This window comes from Vombatus ursinus, unplaced genomic scaffold (genome assembly GCF_900497805.2).
Source record: "Vombatus ursinus unplaced genomic scaffold, bare-nosed wombat genome assembly UNPS02014768.1, whole genome shotgun sequence".
NCBI lineage: Eukaryota > Metazoa > Chordata > Mammalia > Diprotodontia > Vombatidae > Vombatus > Vombatus ursinus.
In genome coordinates, this window is record NW_020954546.1 from 6,615,549 (window position 1) to 6,633,471 (window position 17,923).

The window sequence follows — 17,923 nt, forward strand, 5'->3', positions numbered from 1 at the left end:
GGGGGGGGGGGGGGGGGGGGGGGGGGGGGGGGGGGGGGGGGGCGGGGCGGGGCGTCTGAGAGCTGGCAAACCGGAAAGCGCCTGGAACGCCCAATGGCAAGGCACTGTTGTTGGTTTGCGTCGCCAGCCAATGCAGGCTCAGCGCGGGACTTTCAAACTCCTTCAGCCCAATCAGGGTGCTTCTGCGTCTATAAAGGCTACCGGCTGGCGTGCAGTTCTCAGTCGTGTTCCAGCACAGGAGAAGCTTAGTTCTTCCTCGCTCGCAATGGCCCGTACCAAGCAGACCGCCCGTAAGTCCACCGGTGGCAAAGCGCCCCGCAAGCAGCTGGCTACCAAGGCTGCCCGCAAGAGCGCCCCGGCCACTGGCGGCGTGAAGAAGCCTCACCGCTACCGGCCTGGCACCGTGGCTCTCCGGGAGATCCGGCGCTACCAGAAATCCACGGAGCTGCTGATCCGCAAGCTGCCGTTCCAGCGCCTGGTGCGCGAAATCGCTCAGGACTTCAAGACGGACCTGCGCTTCCAGAGCTCGGCCGTCATGGCTCTGCAGGAGGCTAGCGAGGCATACTTGGTGGGGCTGTTCGAAGACACGAACCTGTGCGCCATCCACGCCAAGAGAGTGACCATCATGCCCAAGGACATTCAGCTGGCCCGCCGCATCCGCGGTGAGAGGGCGTAAGGCGCTGCTTTCCCCTCGTGGAAGGTCCACACCCCAAAGGCTCTTTTCAGAGCCACCCACGTTCTCACGAGAGTAGCTGTGACCGCCCCGGTTTCCTTTTGCTTGGCATGGGACTTTCCCGTGTTCCTGGCTTCGATGTCCATAAAGTACATGTTTTCTGCTTTCTCTCTGGCCCGGCCCAGAAGGAGCAACAGCAAAATCAGTAGGGCGGGGCACCCCAACCCCATTCCCCTTCCCTTCCCCCCTGCTAGAAAGAAAAATCCGAGCTACAATACAAGTATGGGGGGTAACGGGACTTGAAAGAGCAACGAACTTCCTCCCCCCCTCCCCCCATCATTTAGGCATTCATTCATATGAGAGGAGCAAGCAAATAAATCAGTACGTATGGAGTAAGTAGTATATTATTAGCCTAGGCTAGGGGCGGTCCGAGAGGGGGGAAAAAGATGGAAACGGGGGGGGGGTGAGTGGAAGAATCCTTTCCCCATTTGTTTTATATATTAATTATTTAGTTTTGAAGAAAGGGGAAGGGGGGGGGGTGTTAGTGTTCGGGTTTTTCCTGATTTGGGTATTCCGCCTTACATCAACGGACATGGCGATTTTAGAAACACTACTAATTTCTATAGGGGACTTGTGTGTTCGTAGGCTCAGCTCTTTTTCTGAGGTGAGTGGGTGGCTCTGAAAAGAGCCTTTGGGTGTGTCAAGTTTCGAGGGCTCGAGCTCTACTTCTTGGCCGCTGCCTTCTTGCTTTTGGCGGCTTTGGGCTTAGCCGCCTTGGGCTTGGTCACCTTCTTGGCCTTGGCCGCCTTGGGCTTAGCCGGGCTCTTGGCCACCTTCTTGGGCTTGGCTGCCTTGGCCTTCTTCGGGCTCTTGGCCGCTTTCTTGGCGGCCGCCGGCTTCTTGGCTTTCTTCGGGCTCTTCTTCCCGCTCTTCTTGGCGCCCGCGGCCCCCGTCGCCTTCTTGGGCTTCTTGGAAGCGCCCGCGGCCTTCTTGGTCTTGGCCGACGCCGGCTTCTTGGCCTTAGCCTTGGTGTCGGCCGTCGGGGCCTTCTTGTTCAGCTTGAAGGAGCCCGAGGCTCCGGTGCCCTTAGTCTGCACCAGGGTGCCCTTGCTCACCAGGCTTTTGAGCCCCAGCTTGATGCGGCTGTTGTTCTTGTCCACGTCGTAGCCCGCGGCCGCCAGCGCCTTCTTCAGGGCTGCCAGGGACACGCCATTCCGCTCCTTGGAGGCGCTCACGGCTTTCGTGATCAGCTCCGACACCGGCGGACCCGCGGCCTTGCGCCGCGCTCCCCCGGCGGCCGAGGCCCTCTTGCCCTTCTTCTTGGCCGGGGTCTTCTCTGCAGGGGCCGGGGCGGCGGGAGCGGCGGGTGCCGTCTCGGACATGGCAGCGAAGGGACGATACAGCAGCAACAGCAAGAAGTCACTAGAGGACGCCGCGGACTCGCGAATAAGCGAGCTCCGAGCTGACCCACTTATATATAGGTAAGGGCTGCCCTGTGATTGGTGCGCCGTCCCAGCCCTCCTCGCCCGTGAGCAAGGAAAATGGCTCCGCTCACTTCTCGGGCTCTGCTGGGTAGGAGCGCAAAAAAAACAGAAAATGGAGAATGGGGAAGGGAGGGGCCACCCGGCGCGGGGGCGTGGGGCGGGGGAGGGGAGAAGCGGAGACCTGGAGGGCGGGAGCCAGAGAGGGAAAATCCTGCCGGGGGAAACGCGACCCGGGCAACCACCCCCAGGGAGTCCAGCCCGAAAGGGAGAAGACCCTGCTGACAGACCCAGAGGCTTTTTGCTTTGCTGCTTTGCTGGTTTGTTGGTGAGGGGCGACCGTCGGTCCCTTCCTCAGAGCTCAACCACGCCAACCGAGCCAACAGTTCCTGGGCTGGGTGCATTTTTTTGAATTCACTGATAACTGAACGCAGCTGCTACGACCGATTTTCCCGAAAGTAGCCTAAGATGAGCTGAGCAGGATGAGCTCTGGCGCTGCCCCGTGGGGGCGGGGGGCCGCGCAGCTGTTGCTAAACTCGATTTATGTAGGAACTGTTGAGCAGGCACAGCAAAGGCCCCCAACAGCCCCTGGATTTCGGAGGAGGAGCTCTAGTCTAGAGAGGCGGCTTTGGAAAAGTGGCCACTTCAAGCATAAATTAGATGACCTGCAGATTTCCTTCCAACTTTGACTTTGTGAAGTTCTTCGGCAGAGGGGAGGAGGGGAGGCTTTCTGGAGGGCTTCGGTCTGGACAGCACTATGGCGGTGCGAGGGCAAGGGAGGCACCGAGCAGGGATCTCCGTGGTCGCTCCCCCCCAAAGCTGTAATTTCTAGAGTGGCCAAGTCTCTCTTCCTTCTTCCTCCTTCCCTTTTGGTAATCGTTTCGTGAGGGAAAGGGGAGGGCATCGAAGGCTTGAGCAGGACCGGAAAGTCGGGACAGCAAAAGGCGCCAGGGTTAAGGAGATCAGTTAAGGCGAGTCAGAGCAGCCCATAAGAGACTGAAGGAGACCTACTTTCTTCAAGTCCGTGGCGGCATCCCTAAACAGAGGTGCCTGGACCGATGCAGAGTGCTTTGAAGCCCCCCCCCACACACACACCTATACCCCACCCCATGGAATTGGAGCCTCAGTTCCAAGGGAATTTCAAGAGTGGATTACATATGCGGGGATCTGGTGGCCAGGGGCACAACTTACATGCCCCATTTACAGGGTCTAGAAAAACGTGAATCATTGACTCCCCATTTTCATGCATACATGTTGGTTATGGAGATTATCGAGTAAGGAGGAGCACCAGACACATTAACCACGAACTTGGGGTGGGGGGCAGGAAAGATTGCACGGCCTGTTTAGCTTCTTCTTTTGAGCTGCCTTAGTGCCAATAAAATCCTTGAAAGCACTTGGATGAATGAAAGGGGGAGAGATATGAAGCTTCATATCGGCACCCGCAAAGTCGGGAGGAATATGAAACGTTCCACTCTGACGTGCCTGTTCTAAGCAGTTCTGAAGAGCCTCATTAGTCTACAACCCTTTACAGTAGGTTCCCTGGATCTCCATTCACAAGTATCACACAGTAGGTTCCAGATAACCCTTTCATTTTCAAAGCTTCAGAGCAAAGGAAATGGCAGAAACCTAATTTGTCCCCCAACCTAATTCATGGCTGAATGGAAAGAACCACACTAGACGTCCCTCAATGTCCTGACACCAGCAACGTCTGGAACGTAGGTTGCTCTGCTTCCTTCACTAAAACAAATAGATCATGTTTCTCTAAGGGATTCTTTTAAACCTGGCACCCAAAAAAAAATGCACTGAACCCTTTGTTTTCATGCATTAAAAATTCAAAAGCTGAAGAAAAATAAGGATGCATCACAATAATTATAGCATAGCATTCACTCTGTAAGTCGGGTGTGGGCTTCTTGAGGACAAGAATGGATGAATGCATTCTGTGAGAGAGAAAGGGGAGAAGTGGAGGAGAGATAAAGGGGACCTGTATATCTGTCTATAGTGATGGGGACCACTAAGACCTGTGGGAGGAGGTATTTCTTCTCTTTGCCCAAGTCACCCCAGTCCCTCCCACCTCCCGGGCCGCCTATTTTCCCTAAGTGGTACTACGAGGTGCTGAGATTTAGGAACTCCAGGGAAAGTCAAAATCAGAGGTCGGGAGCATGGAAGGGAAAGACTTGTCCCAGAGACCCTTCTTCCTCCCTTCATAAGAGCCTCGATTATACCTGCCTGCTCTCCCAGACCTTCCACCAGGACCTCCAGCACCCTGGATCCTGCCCATCCAGCCTTTCTCCACGCCACTTTGTGGAAGAGCTGCCTCACCCACTCTTGTACTCCTCCAAATAGATCTGAGAAATAATAGGGCAAACTGGCTGAACTATCTCCTAGGATCTCTCACCTTCCTCCCCCCTCCCCCCAGATACAGCGGCCAGACTGCTGACCCCCACGGGTAAAGGTTAGAAAGGCCACACCGGGGGTCACATGGACTTCATCTCCTGGGGCCTTATGTATCAAAGAGAACTGGGAAGGGATGGAGGGCTTCTAAAGACAGCAACTCCTATACTCTGGCAAACCTGGAGCAACAAAGTGGCGACCGTTGCAACAAGAACCTTTGAAGCTTTGCTTTGTAACAAGTATGGCACCAACCTCCTTTGCACAGGCACCATCCAAGGGCTACAGAGCGTTAGGGGCCAGGTCGGGACAGGAATAAGCAAAGCCACATTCAAACTCACATTGGCTTTTCCACCAACAAATCACAAACATCCATAGCCTCTTAGTAACCAGTGTTGTCCAGACCAGGCAAACTAAATCCTTTTAGATCTTTATATCTTGTATGTTTATGAAACACAGCCCCTGTGAGATTGTGTGTGTATACATGTGTGTTTGTCAGACAGAAAGGAAAAGTATATTGCCTAGGGTCCGTGGTGGAGTGGGGAGAGGGACAGGCCTGCCCAGCCCCCTCATGTTCCCAGAAAGTCCCCCCCCCCCCCCCCCCCCACCCCCTTTCCTCTCGGCTAAAACCTTAGTAAGGTGTCCAATCTCCTCATCCTGAATCCCCATCGCCCCACTGATGACTCCTTTGTCTCTCCCTGACCGGGTGCCAACTTACTGAGAGGGATCCCAGTGTTCTGGTTCCAGTGCTGGGCTGGGAGCCAGGAAGTTCTGGGAAGCCATTCCACTGTAGCTGCTTACTAGCTGTGTGACCTTGGTCAAGTCTCTTGACCTCTTTTCCTTCCCTCTAAAATGAAGGGCTTGCTCTCCCTGACCTCTGAGGTCTCCTCCAGCTCTAAATCTATCCTTGCCCCTTCTTGTGAGGACCCTGGTGGCCAAAGATTCATCTCAACTCTGCTCTTGAGAAGACAACGGCTCCATAGACTGCAGAACTAGAGGGGAGAGACTGCCCCCAGAGCACAAGGCCTCCCTACACACAGGCCCAGGACTCGGTGCCCTGGAAAGAGCCCTCTGCATTCCCGAAGCCCTCTGGGGATCAGGCGCTGAGGTGGAAAGGACCACCTGGAAGCTGGAGGAGGATCTGCAGAGAAGAGCAGCATTAGCAGCAAGGCTCAGAGCCACAGGGAGACATTTGCCTTGGGAGTTCAGGCTGGTCACCTCTCTAGGGAGCCCAGTGTTTTCCCCCTTGCAGGGAAGACTGTCTGCACAAGCCCAGGGCAAGGCCGAGGCCCACTGGAAAGGAAAGTCATTGCCCTGACTGATGACAAATGGACCTGATTACACTTCTTTTACCTTCTGAGAGATGGGAGTTGGGGGTTGGGTGACAGGGAGAGGGGCTCAGTTTCAACAAAGTCTCTTCTAGTCAGTGTTTGCTTAGGCCATTCACAGGCTGATAGAGCATTAGCCCAGCACTGTCAGCAAGACCTGAGTCCAAATCTAACCTCAGACACTCCCTGGCTCTGTGACCCTGGACATGTCACTTAAACCTCACTGTAAAATAAGGTCTTACCTTGTTTATACCTCTTAAGGTTTGTGTGTGTGTGTGTGTGTGTGTGTGTGTGTGTGTGTGTGTGTGTGAGAGAGAGAGAGAGAGAGAGAGAGAGAATTGGGTGTATTAGCACAGTGCTTGGTACTTAGTAGGTATTAGATAAATCCTCATTCCCTCATTCCCCAGCCCCCTGTTCTCAGCCTTCCCCATTTGCTTGCATGGTAATTGGGACTCTCTTTCCTTTCCTTTCATGTTTTGTTATTGTTGTTGTTGTTTTTCTGGTGGAAAATACTAGAAACTAGAACAAATTCTGATGTTTCTAGATGAATTCCTGGGTAAAGTCATAGGAGAAAAAAGAAAGATTTTAGAGAGAAGCCCATTCTATCTTTGGATCACACTAATTATTTAATATTTTATTGATTTGACACCAGAGTCTTTCCCCTTTGGATGCCCCCCCCCCCCCCACCCCCGAACTTTCCCTTAGAACAAACATAAAGATTGAAGCACAAACAATAGACACTAAAAAAATAGACAATATATGCCACATTCTGCATCTATAATTGCCTGGTCTCCACTGAGTGGACTGTGGTAGGAATGAAGATTCATTATCACTTCTCCAGACCGGAAAGGTTATTGATACAATTCACCAGTCTTATGACCTTTTAGTCTTGTTTTGGGTTGACACTATTTTATTTCTTATGTATGTTGTCAACTTGCTTTTTGTAATTCCTTCTGTATTAATTCCTACAAGTCTTCCAGGGCTGCTCACAATTTCTCATACCCATCATTTCTTGCATTATACACACACACACACACACACACACACACACACGTGTATGTATAATACACATACACACTATACATGAATATAATTGCATTTACAGCCGCATACCCACTTTATTTCCTTTTTTTTTTTTTTGCTACCACAAAGTGCAACTATGCATATTTGGGCATATATTGGATGGGTCCAATGTGCTCTCTTTCAACCTTTGTATATATGTCCAGGAATGGGATTGTCAGGTCAAAAGGTATGAAAGGTTTAGACCTTTTCTTATATCATTCCCAAATGTTCTTCAAAGTTGGCCAATGCATTAATCCACCAACATCATGCCATTGTACCAATTTGTCCTCTTCTCTGACAGTGACTCTGGTCATCCTCTCTGAGACTTCTCATATGGTTCATAGTGACAGAGTTGTTTAACCTCTCATGTCTCTTTTATTTGTGACTTACAGCCATCTTTCCTATCTTTTTTTTTTTTGGATAGCTTGACATTCTTCTTTTGGAAACTGATTCTTCATTTCCTCTGATCACTTACCTACTCAGGAATGACTTTTGGTCTTACAGATTTTGTCAATTCTCTATGTATCCCAGATATCAAACTCTTACTCAGAATATATGAAGCAAATTTTTCCCCCTCTACTTAACCATTTCCCTTCTTGTGCTAGCTGATTTGATTTTGTTTGGACACAAGCCTTTTAATTTTATGTAATTCAAATCATCTCTTTTGTCTTTTATAATCTCCTCTCTACTTTGTCTTGTCAAGGACTTCCCCACTCCCACCCATGATGGTGCAAAGTACCTTCACACTTTCTCCCTTATTTTTTAAAAATGAAGTGATTTTTCTTTAGAAGTCAACCATCCATATGGGCTGTGTTATGGTATGTCATATGAGTTGCTGATCCAAACTCAACTTTTGTTTAACAGTTTCCCCTCAGTTCTTGTCTAATGGGGAAGCCTTCCTCCTGTTTTTTTTTTTTTTGTTTGTTTGGTTTTTGTATTTCTGTTTATCAACTACTGAAGTGCTGTGCTGTATTACTTTTGTTCTTTGCTTGTCTTCTCTTTTCCTCTGATTTACTTTTCCATGTTTTTGAACAAAGCCAAGTAATTGAGATGACTGCTTTGAAATAAAGTTTGAGATCTAGTTATAGGTTCATTCTTCCTTTTTTTTTTAAATAATGATTCCTCTCAAGGATCTAGACTTTTTATACCCCAAATATATTTTATAACTATTTTATCTGGTTTTCTCAAGTATTCTTCCTTGGCATTTTTACTGGTATAACACAAAATCTGTAAATTAATTTAGGTGGTATAGTTGTTTTCATTAGAATAGCATGGGCTAACTGTGAACAATAAATATTTTCCAATTTTTCAGTTTTCCTTTATATCCCTTGAAACAAACAAACATTTTGATACTTGTATTTTTACAAGTCCTGAGTTAGTAGATTATTTTGAATGGAACTTCTCTTTTCAGCAATTTTTATTTTTATTTTTGTTAGTTCTGTGTAAGAATGCTGGTGAGTTTTGCATATTTAGAAGCTTGTAACTTTAATGAAAATATTAATCAGCTATCTTATTTTTTCACTGATTCTCTGGATTTTTCTAAGTTAACCATCATTTGGTCTGCAAATGGGCAAATGTTCATATCTTACATTCCTTTTCTGGACTAGTTGTTCTAGCTAGCATTTTTGGAACTGTATCAAATAGCAGTAGAGACCAGAAGTGAATAGGTCTAATTGTTAGGAAGATTTTCCTGACACCAACCCTACATTTCCTCTTCGCAACTTCTTTCTACCCATTGCTGCTAGTTTTTCCCTCTGTGGGGCAATGCTGAACAGTCTACCCCTTCTTCTTGGTGATAATCCTTCAACCGTTGAAAGATATTATTATGTTTTCCCCAACTCATCCCAGTCTTTTCTTCTCCAGGCTAATTACGCCCTATTCCTTCAACGGATGTGCATAAGGTATGAATCATCAGGCCGATTGCCTTACTCTGGAAAATGATCAATGTCTTTCTTAAGAATTGGAAACCTAGGACTGAATATGATACTAGAAGCTACTTACTCCAAACCTCTCACGTTACAAATGAGGATTCTGAGGCCCAGGGAATTTGCCTAAAGTCACACAGAAAGTAAGCAGTACAGGGGGAATTTGAACTCAGAACCTCTGACTCCAAAGCCAGGCTTATCTCCATTATCCTACAGCTGGCTTTCTATCTCACTGCGTAGAAGCCAGACAGCTCAGAACCTGCTTCATAGTTAGGGAAAGTAGACATTTTTCTTTAAAAGGGCTTCCAGAAAGCCCACTGTTTTACCCACTCCTACCTAAATGTTCCTCTATCCAATTCCTGACATGTCTCATAAGACACAAATTCTTTTGTTTTAAGGGGCAGAGGATTATACTGCAAATCACCTAGGCAGAGGGAAAATCATGGAGTTTCAAACCAGAAGGGACTTTGGTGACAAGATAGCCCATTTTGGGGATCAGGTGCAGTTCCAAGGTAAGGGACTTGTCCAAAATCATAGGGCAGAGTCAGGGCTCAGATCTGGATCTGCCAGCTTTTGATTCATTTTTATATCACAGCTGCCTCATGGACATTTTGCTTCTCCATGAAATGTTCTTTTCCTGTTACTTAGACCTGGTTTCTGATTTTAAAAGAATCCTGGGAAGTATTCATGGACACCTAGACAGTTTGTGGTATCCAGTTTCAGGTTGGTGGTACGTGTATGAATCTTTCACTCAACCCTCTGGCCGTCTGCTTTTCTTGATTTGAATGAGATAATCTTTAAGGATTCTTCCAACTTTAAATCCTGTGATCATCACCAGCTGTAACATACATATGACACAGAGGGATATATTTCTCTATGAGCATTCAATCCAAGTTTTCAATTTTCAGTTATGACCCAGGAAAGGGATTTATGGTTCACAGAATAGCTCACATCTCGTAACTTTTTTACAGTTTACAATTAAGTGCTATCCTTCCATACAGGTGTGTGAAGTAGGCAGTCCACTTTACAGATAAGGAAACTTGAGATATAAGAGGTGTGGAAGACTACCAAACTACCCACTGGGTCTGTCAACAGGGGATTCTTTTTTCAGTGATACATCGTACTAAATGTCCTCTGAGGATTCCTACAACTCTGAGATTCTGTAACTCTGGAAGTCATCTGCTGAACATTGTCCAGAGTTCACTCCCCTATGCCACCCTGCTAATACTATGTCACGTGACCTCAGGCCCCAGCAACTTCCTGCTTCACCAACCTGAAGGAAAGACTTCCCTTCCTGACTGTGAATTTCAGCCAAACTGTTCTGGCTCCCAGGACAATTGCATTCTTTATTAGCCAACTGAAAAGCTTTGCTTCTGTTGGAGGATTTCTATTCCCCAGGAGGAGCAGGTGGAAAGGTTATTTAGGGCACTTCTCCAGTCATGTAATCTCTATACTCAGGTGGCAACTCCTGCTGAGTAATGTCATACATGTCTGGGAATCTTTGTAGACTATTGCCTGGGAACATTGGCCTAATGTGCTCTACTTGCCAATTAGCCAAAAATGTTACACATCATCTGAAAGGGTATTGAGCATAATGTGAAAAATGTTACCATCTCCTTATACAAATCCATACCACTTACCTGCTCTACAAAATTCCCCTGCCCTATGGCAGCCCAGAGGAGAGCAACTGAAATCATCTAGGTCATGACAGCATTGTCTCATGAGAAAAGACACTGGAACAGCTGCTAGCTCTCTCTCTCTCTCTGTTTCTTCTTCCCCCCTCCCCCTTTCTTTTTCTCTCTGTGTCTCTCTCTATGTCTCTGTCTCTCCTGTCCCTCTCTGTGTTGAGGAGGGGAGTGATTATGTATGGAGAGAATGGAAGAAAGAAAAAGTGTTGGATTTGCACTCTGTGGACCTTGGGGGCAAATTCCAGCTTTGCTACTCACTATCCATTTTACCGTGTCCAAATCACTTAACTGTTCTGAGCCTCAGTTTCCTTATCTATGAAATTAGGGCCTTGGACTAGAGAGGCTCTAAGGTCCCTCTAACTCTATGATATTATGATCTCATGGCTGGACATCAGGATTCCAGGGTAGAGAGACAAAGGCCAAGAGAACATGGGAACAAAGTCAATGTAATAGAAATAGGCTCCTTGAGACCAAGTATTTTGTTAGCTTTTAATTTTTATACCCCTAGTGCCTGAGTAAAATGTAAATGTTTCAACAAACATTTATGGAGTTCCTCTCATGTGCAAAGCATAGCTAAAAAATGTTTGATTGAATTGAAAAATCATAGACCAGCTGGATAATTTGGTCACTCGCTTGTTCACCTAACCACAGTACACTAAAGTGGAAGGATTGGTGTCATTCCTAGACTTCTTAAAGGGACAGCTTTAGGACAAGAAATACTTTACACAGCTGATTGGAAGAGATGGCACAGGATAAAGACCAAAACTAGATGAAACCATGGTATAAAGACTATTTATTTGTGGCCATATTCTTTATTGCATTTTAGTCCTCAATGGCTGGCACCTTGTCTCATTCAGCTATTCAATCCAACCCAAATTTGATCCACTTCCAGCTCTAAATCTGTGTATGATCTATGACTTCATGAATGAAGATTTATTAAGTGTCCCATGTGTGCAAGGCACTGGCTGCAGACAAAATGGAAAACGGTCCCCAACCTTTTTGGGGAGGATGCAATAGATAAACACTCAAGTCTCTAGGAGGGGAGATTTTCAGGGATGGTCCTTCCAAAAGCAGAGTCATAGAATCTAAGTGTACCTACTATCTTTTCACTTCAGACCTCACATGTTTGTAGGTGATAATACCTGCCCATTCACCTCCCTGATTTTGTCCTCCAATTTTCTTCTCGCCCAATAGCAAACTTTCATGGATAGATTCAATATTTATTCCAATCAGTACTATGAGAAAGGGTATCTGCAAAAAGCTCTTCACTGGATTTCTTCAGTAACTGATACTTGTTGCTGGATCAAGCATTACAAACACTAACTTCCCTTTTCTTTGTTACTAACTCAGCCATATATCTAAATATCAGATATATGTGTCTATAGGAAAACTTTTAGTGTTATCACGAAACAAAACTTTAATTTAACAATAGCATTGTTCCAGCTATGGACTTTGTTGTTGTTGAGTCTTATTCAATTTTTCATGACCCCATTTGGAGTTTTCTTGGTAAAGATCCTTCTCCAGCTCATTTTACAATGAGGAAGTGGAGGCAAACAGGGTTAAGTGACTTGCCCAAGGTCACATAGTTAGTCAGTGTCTGAGGCCAGATTTGAACTCAGGAAGAGGAGTCTTCCTGACTCTAGGCCTGGCACTCTATCTGCTACACCACCTGGCTGCCTTAGGTATGATCTATAAAATGCTTAATGTCTTATTTTGATGTAACTTGAGGGATATGAATGAAAGACAGGCACTTCAGGTCATTTCAACCTTGACACTATATTCAAAGAAATATACTTTGAGTTGAAGAAACAAATATCAGAATGTCACCAGCCCCGTCCTCCAGGAGTTTACCAGAGGAGGAATAAGACAGATGCAAAGTAGCAATTCCAGCTCTATAACTATGTAATATAATCACTATGATCAATAATTTTAAATGTTTGATATAATTCACTTGTAAAACTGTCTGGTCCTGGTGCCTTTTTTCTTAGGAAGCTCACTTATGACCTGTTCAATTTATCTTTCCAATATAGGTCTATTTAGATAGTGAGGTATAAAATGGATAATTTTGGATACATTAAATTAAAAAGGTTTTATACAAATAAAACTAATGTATCAGAAGGAAAGAAGAAAACTGGGAAAAAATTTATAGACAATTTCTTAGATAAAGGTCTCATATCTCAAATATATAAAGAACTCTGTTGTATCCATAAGAATTTGAGTCATTTCCCAATTGACAAATGGTCAAAGGATATGAACAGGCAGTTTTTTTAATGAGGAATTTTAATTTTAATTTTAATGAAGAAATCAAAATTATAATCATATGAAAATATGCTCTAAATCATTATTGATTAGATTGATTAGAGAAAGGCAAATTAAAGGCAAATTAAAACAACCTTGAGATATCATTTTACACCTATCAGATTGGCTAAAATGTTGGAAGGGGAAAGTGACAAACGTTGGAGGGGATGTGGAAAAATTGGGACAGTAATTCACACTTAGTAGAACTGTGAATTAATCTAACCATTTTGGAGAGCAACCTGAAATTATGCCCATCAAAATTTATCAAAATTTACCTTCCTTTGGGCAGAACACCCTCAGGTAATGGGAGGAGAGAAGAGGAGAAGAGAGGAGAGGAGAGGAAAGGAGAGGAGAGAGGAAGAGGAGCTGAGTTGCTCAACTGGAACTGGCCAGTGGGGTCCCCATCCAGGCAGCTCAGACTACGCACAGGTTGTGGTTTGTCCTTTGTTCTCGAAGAGGACCATAACATCAGGGAGATGAAGACATGACTTGCAAATGACTTTGATTTGAGTGAGGAAGGGCTGTACAAGGTCATCAGCCTCACTTTCTCCTCCAGAGCTATCTGGGTCCAGTGGCCACATGTTGATCAGGATGACTGGATGCCCAGGATGCAGTGGGAGACCTTGACCTTTTTAAGCTAAGGTCTTTTGAAGTTTTCACTTTGAGTGAGGCAACACCCATTCAGTGAATAGGCCCAAAGAGTTATTAAACTGCCTATACCCTTTGATCCAGTCATACCACTACTAGATCTGTTTCCCAAGATGGTTAGGGACAAAGGAAAAGAATCTATATGTTCTAAGATATTTATAGCAGATCTCTTTGTGTTGGCAAAGAACTGGAAATTGCAGGGATGCCCATTGGGGAATGGCTTGAACAAGTTGTGGCATATGATTGTGATGGAATACTATTGTGCTATAAGCAATGATGAACTTGATGGTCTTAGAAAAACATGTATAGACTTGCACGAAATAAAGTATGAAGTGAACAAAACCAAGAGAACATTATATACACTAACAGCAATATTGTTTGTTTTTGTTTTTGTTTTTTTGGGGGGGGGGGGCCAGGCAATGGTGTTAAGTGACTTGCCCAGGGTCACACAACTAGTAAATGTTATGTGTCTGGGGCCAGATTTGAACTCAGGTCCTCCTGAGTCTAGGGCCAGTGCTCTATCCAAGCAATACTGTTTTAAGAACAATTTTGAGCAACAAAGTCATTTTGGCTATTATAAATACCCAAATTAACTACAAAGAACATATGAAGGAAGATACTATCTGCTTCTAGAGAAAGAAGTAATAAATATAAGTATGTATAGAATGGGTTTACATATGTAGAGATATGTGTGTATGCACATATACACACACACATATTTGTGTCTAATGGTGACCATCTCTAGGGTGGGGGTGGAGGGAGGGAAGAAAAAAAGTTGCATGATAATTTTATTATATATTTAAAAGAAACAGCAAGTTGTACATAATAGGCTTTTCAGTTTCATATGCAATCTACTTTTCTATTATGTTATGGAAATGCTCGTTTTATTTCTTAAGTTCAGAATAAAAAAAAAAGACAAAGCAAAACCAAAGATTTCAAGGCCCACTGTTCAAGGCATAGTATAAAAAGACCAACTGAAATGTTGTTCCTGTCCTAAATTTACATTTTACTCAGGGAGGATATAACATGTATATTTATAAGATTCTAGTTGGGAAGATATTCAAGTATAATCCTTCAAGAAGCATAGTTACAGAATCTCAGTGTTAATATCTCTGCATTTCATTCTGGCCCCCAAACATCTGCTCAAGTGGTTTTTCTTAAGCACAGTACTTATCACGTCTTACTCCACTCCAGTGGAGCGGTTCCTGTTATATCTAGTGGTTCCTATTATCTCCAAGATAGAATTCCCCTTTTTAATATAATAGTAATAGCGATCATTTATATAGTGCTTTAAGGTTTACAAAGTGCTTTGCAAATAATGTCTCATTTAATCCTCACAACAACCTGGGACATAGGTGATTTGGGGCATTTAAAATTCTGTATTATAAGGCCCCTTCCTAGCTTTCTAGTCTTCTTTAACACTAGTCCCCTTCTGCCACAACGGTCTACTTGATGTTTTTTACACATAACATTCCATCTCCCAACTCCACATTTTTGTACTGGCTGTCCCCCATACCTGGAATGCTTTCTCTCTTCATCTCTGCCTCTTAGAATTCTTACTAACTGTTTGATAAATGCATGTTGATTGGTTAAAAAAAAAAAGTGAACTTAAGGATGATCTAGGCTCATCATCACTTAAATCATATCTCACAGACAACTGCCTTATTCACCTACTTGAAGGCTGGCTCTGTTCAAAGAGATATTTCTTAATGGAACCCTATGTAGGGGGAAAAAACCAAACAAACCCATTGGAGTCTAGTGGACAGATCATCAAGTTTGCTATCAGGAAGGAAGATTTGGGTTCTAAATCTTGCTTCTGACTTGTATTTTCTGTGTGACCACACATAAGTCACTAAACCATTCTGAGGCTCTAGAGTACCAGACCTAGGGTCAGGAACACTAATCTTCCTGAGTTCAAATCCAGCTTCAGAGACTTACTAGCTGTGTGACCCTGGGCAAGTAACTTAACCCCATTTGCAACTCACTCAATTTCCTCATCTGTAAAACAAACTGGAGAAGGAAATGGCAAACCACTCCAGGATCTCTTCCAAGAAAATCCTAAATGGGGTCATGAAGAGTTGGACGTGACTGAAAAAATGGCAACAAAACTTAAGAGATTGGGTGGGATCTGACTGTGAAGGATGTTTCCACATCAACAAAACACAGACCCTTGACAAATCTAGGGTAAAGGCAGAATTAACTTTATGCCAAGAGCTTTGCTTGTGTTTGTGGTTGTGTGTGTGTGGCTTTTTTTGGTCAGTTGGCTCAAAGAGTTTGCAATGATGTTAGGGATCCACGCCTAGGAGCATGAGGTGCCCTGGCTTTGCCTGTTCCCTGTGCATATGTCCTGTCTCCCACCAGTAGTGTGCGAATCTGAGAGGGGGATGTACTCCTCTATGAAGAGGGTTGAGGAAGGCAAGAATCTTCTTTTCATTTATTTTAATTTGCTATTTAATTAAATCTTTTATTTTGAAGTAACATGTCCTCAAGGTGGCCTATTCATTTACATCAATCTCAACTAGTGAGGGCATCAAGTCAAAATATGATGATTAAATGGACATTGGGAGTGGTTAACTAGGATACAAGGAGACTCGATGTTATTTAAAATTGATGATCATCATTATATTGCTTTGGCCTTTTGTTTCATGGTGTTTATGTTTGCTGAGTTTTCTTGGTTACCTTGGTGACATGTAAATCTCCCTTCTCAAAATGAGTCCATTGTGAGCCCTCTAAATAGTTTCATCTGTAACCTGAATACATAATTCTGATTATGAATATATGAAAAACCTTATAGATTTGGCATGTAGGTAGGTAATCCATAGAGGAAATGGGCTAGCCCCTCCCATATGAATCAAAAGGTGTAACTGAGGGAATTAAAGCATATAGTAGTGGGATTTGAGTGAACCACACTGACTCCATCTTGTGATTCAATTCTGGAGCTAGCTCAGTTCCCTTTCTATTCTATTATGAATCTAATCTAATTTCTGTCTTGTGGGAAAACTTTATTCAATTATGGGAATTGTGAGAAAACTTAATTGCATTGTTTGAACCTAGACCTTCGTGGCTGGGAAGCTGGATCACCTCTACCTGTTGCTTAATTAAGGACATGGGTTATGCTGACCAGAAACCTGGTTAGACCCAAAGATTGATGCAAGGAGTTTCTCACAGTTACACATCTCAAGCAACCGATATGTCTTATCTGAAAGCTGGCCCTGTACTGATCAATCAAATATTGTTTCCATGTTCCTTTGATTGAATATGACCACTTGGGGCCAGTGGGACACCTCTTTTTCTGATTTCAGACAATTGCACCCGTTTGCTCTCCCCCTCCCAACTTGGAAAGTCCCTAATCTTTCCTCCAATTAGAAATCAGGGTACCTAATTTTGTTTCCTGGTTAATTGTTTTCTTTTAATTAATTGGTGTTATTTTATTGTTTTAATGTATAAAAATCTATCTCCTCCTATATTTGGGGTCCAGTGCCAAAGCTGAGGGGATCTGGTTCCAATTTATTATGTAATTGGCATGCATTGCTTAATAAATAGCTATGCTCAGAAGCTTGAACCTTTGTTTCCTCAGTCATTTCATATTTCACCACACTTAGCCATCATTGTGGCAAGACAATTATTTTTACTTCCATAATTGACAAAATACCCACTCACCATAACAGATTTCCCAAATTTTTCATTCCTTCTCAAACTTTCCAGACTCCCTCTGCCCCAATCCTCTCAGCTGAGAACTTTGTTTCATATTTCACTGAAAGAATTCAGGCCATTTGCTAAGATGTCCCTCTTCTTCCCTCCTCCTCCTCCTCCTCCTCCTCTTACATCACTCAAATACTTTCCCCAACCATCTTTTCCTTCACCCCTGTCTCACATGAAGTAGCTCATTGCCTTGCTAAGGCAAACCTGTTTACCTACACACCTGATCCCATTCTATCTCACATTCTCCAACAGATTGTACCATTTATCATCCCTACTCTCTGACCTTCAACCGTTTCTATCTACTGATTGTTTTCATATTGTCTACAAACATGCCAGCGTCTCCTCCATCCTCAAAAACCCCTCACCTGATCTCCTTTTTATGGATAAACTCCTTGAAAAGACTATCCACACTAGATGCCTCCATCACCTTTCCTCTCACTCCTCCAGACTTGCATCTCTCATTGCCCAATAGACATCTTGAACTGCATGTCTGGTAGACATCTTAAATCCAACAAGTCCAAAACTGAACTCATCTTTCCCCACAAATTCTCCCCCACTTGCTATTTTCATATTATTGTTGAAGGCACCACCATCTTCCTAGCTCACGCCTCATCCCCTCTCATTACATATCCAATCTGTTGCCAGGTCCTGTTAATGTTACATTTGTAACACCTCTGCTATAGGTCCCTCTTTCTCCTCTGACACTGCCACCACTCTGGTACAGGTCCTT

At 44.3% G+C, this 17,923-nt stretch overlaps 2 protein-coding genes across 2 annotated transcripts; one reads left to right on the forward strand and one right to left on the reverse strand.

Annotated features, from left to right (window-relative positions):
• Window positions 1–83: 83 nt before the first annotated feature.
• LOC114042997 (histone H3-like) lies at window positions 84–1,060 on the forward strand. Its single transcript, XM_027861808.1, has one exon. It carries the CDS (start codon window positions 131–133, stop codon window positions 674–676), a length of 546 nt encoding a protein of 181 aa, XP_027717609.1. The 5' UTR covers window positions 84–130; the 3' UTR covers window positions 677–1,060.
• An 88-nt stretch (window positions 1,061–1,148) lies between these two features.
• On the reverse strand, window positions 1,149–2,093 carry LOC114042995 (histone H1.4-like). Its single transcript, XM_027861807.1, has one exon. It carries the CDS (start codon window positions 2,053–2,055, stop codon window positions 1,396–1,398), a length of 660 nt encoding a protein of 219 aa, XP_027717608.1. The 5' UTR covers window positions 2,056–2,093; the 3' UTR covers window positions 1,149–1,395.
• Window positions 2,094–17,923: the final 15,830 nt, after the last annotated feature.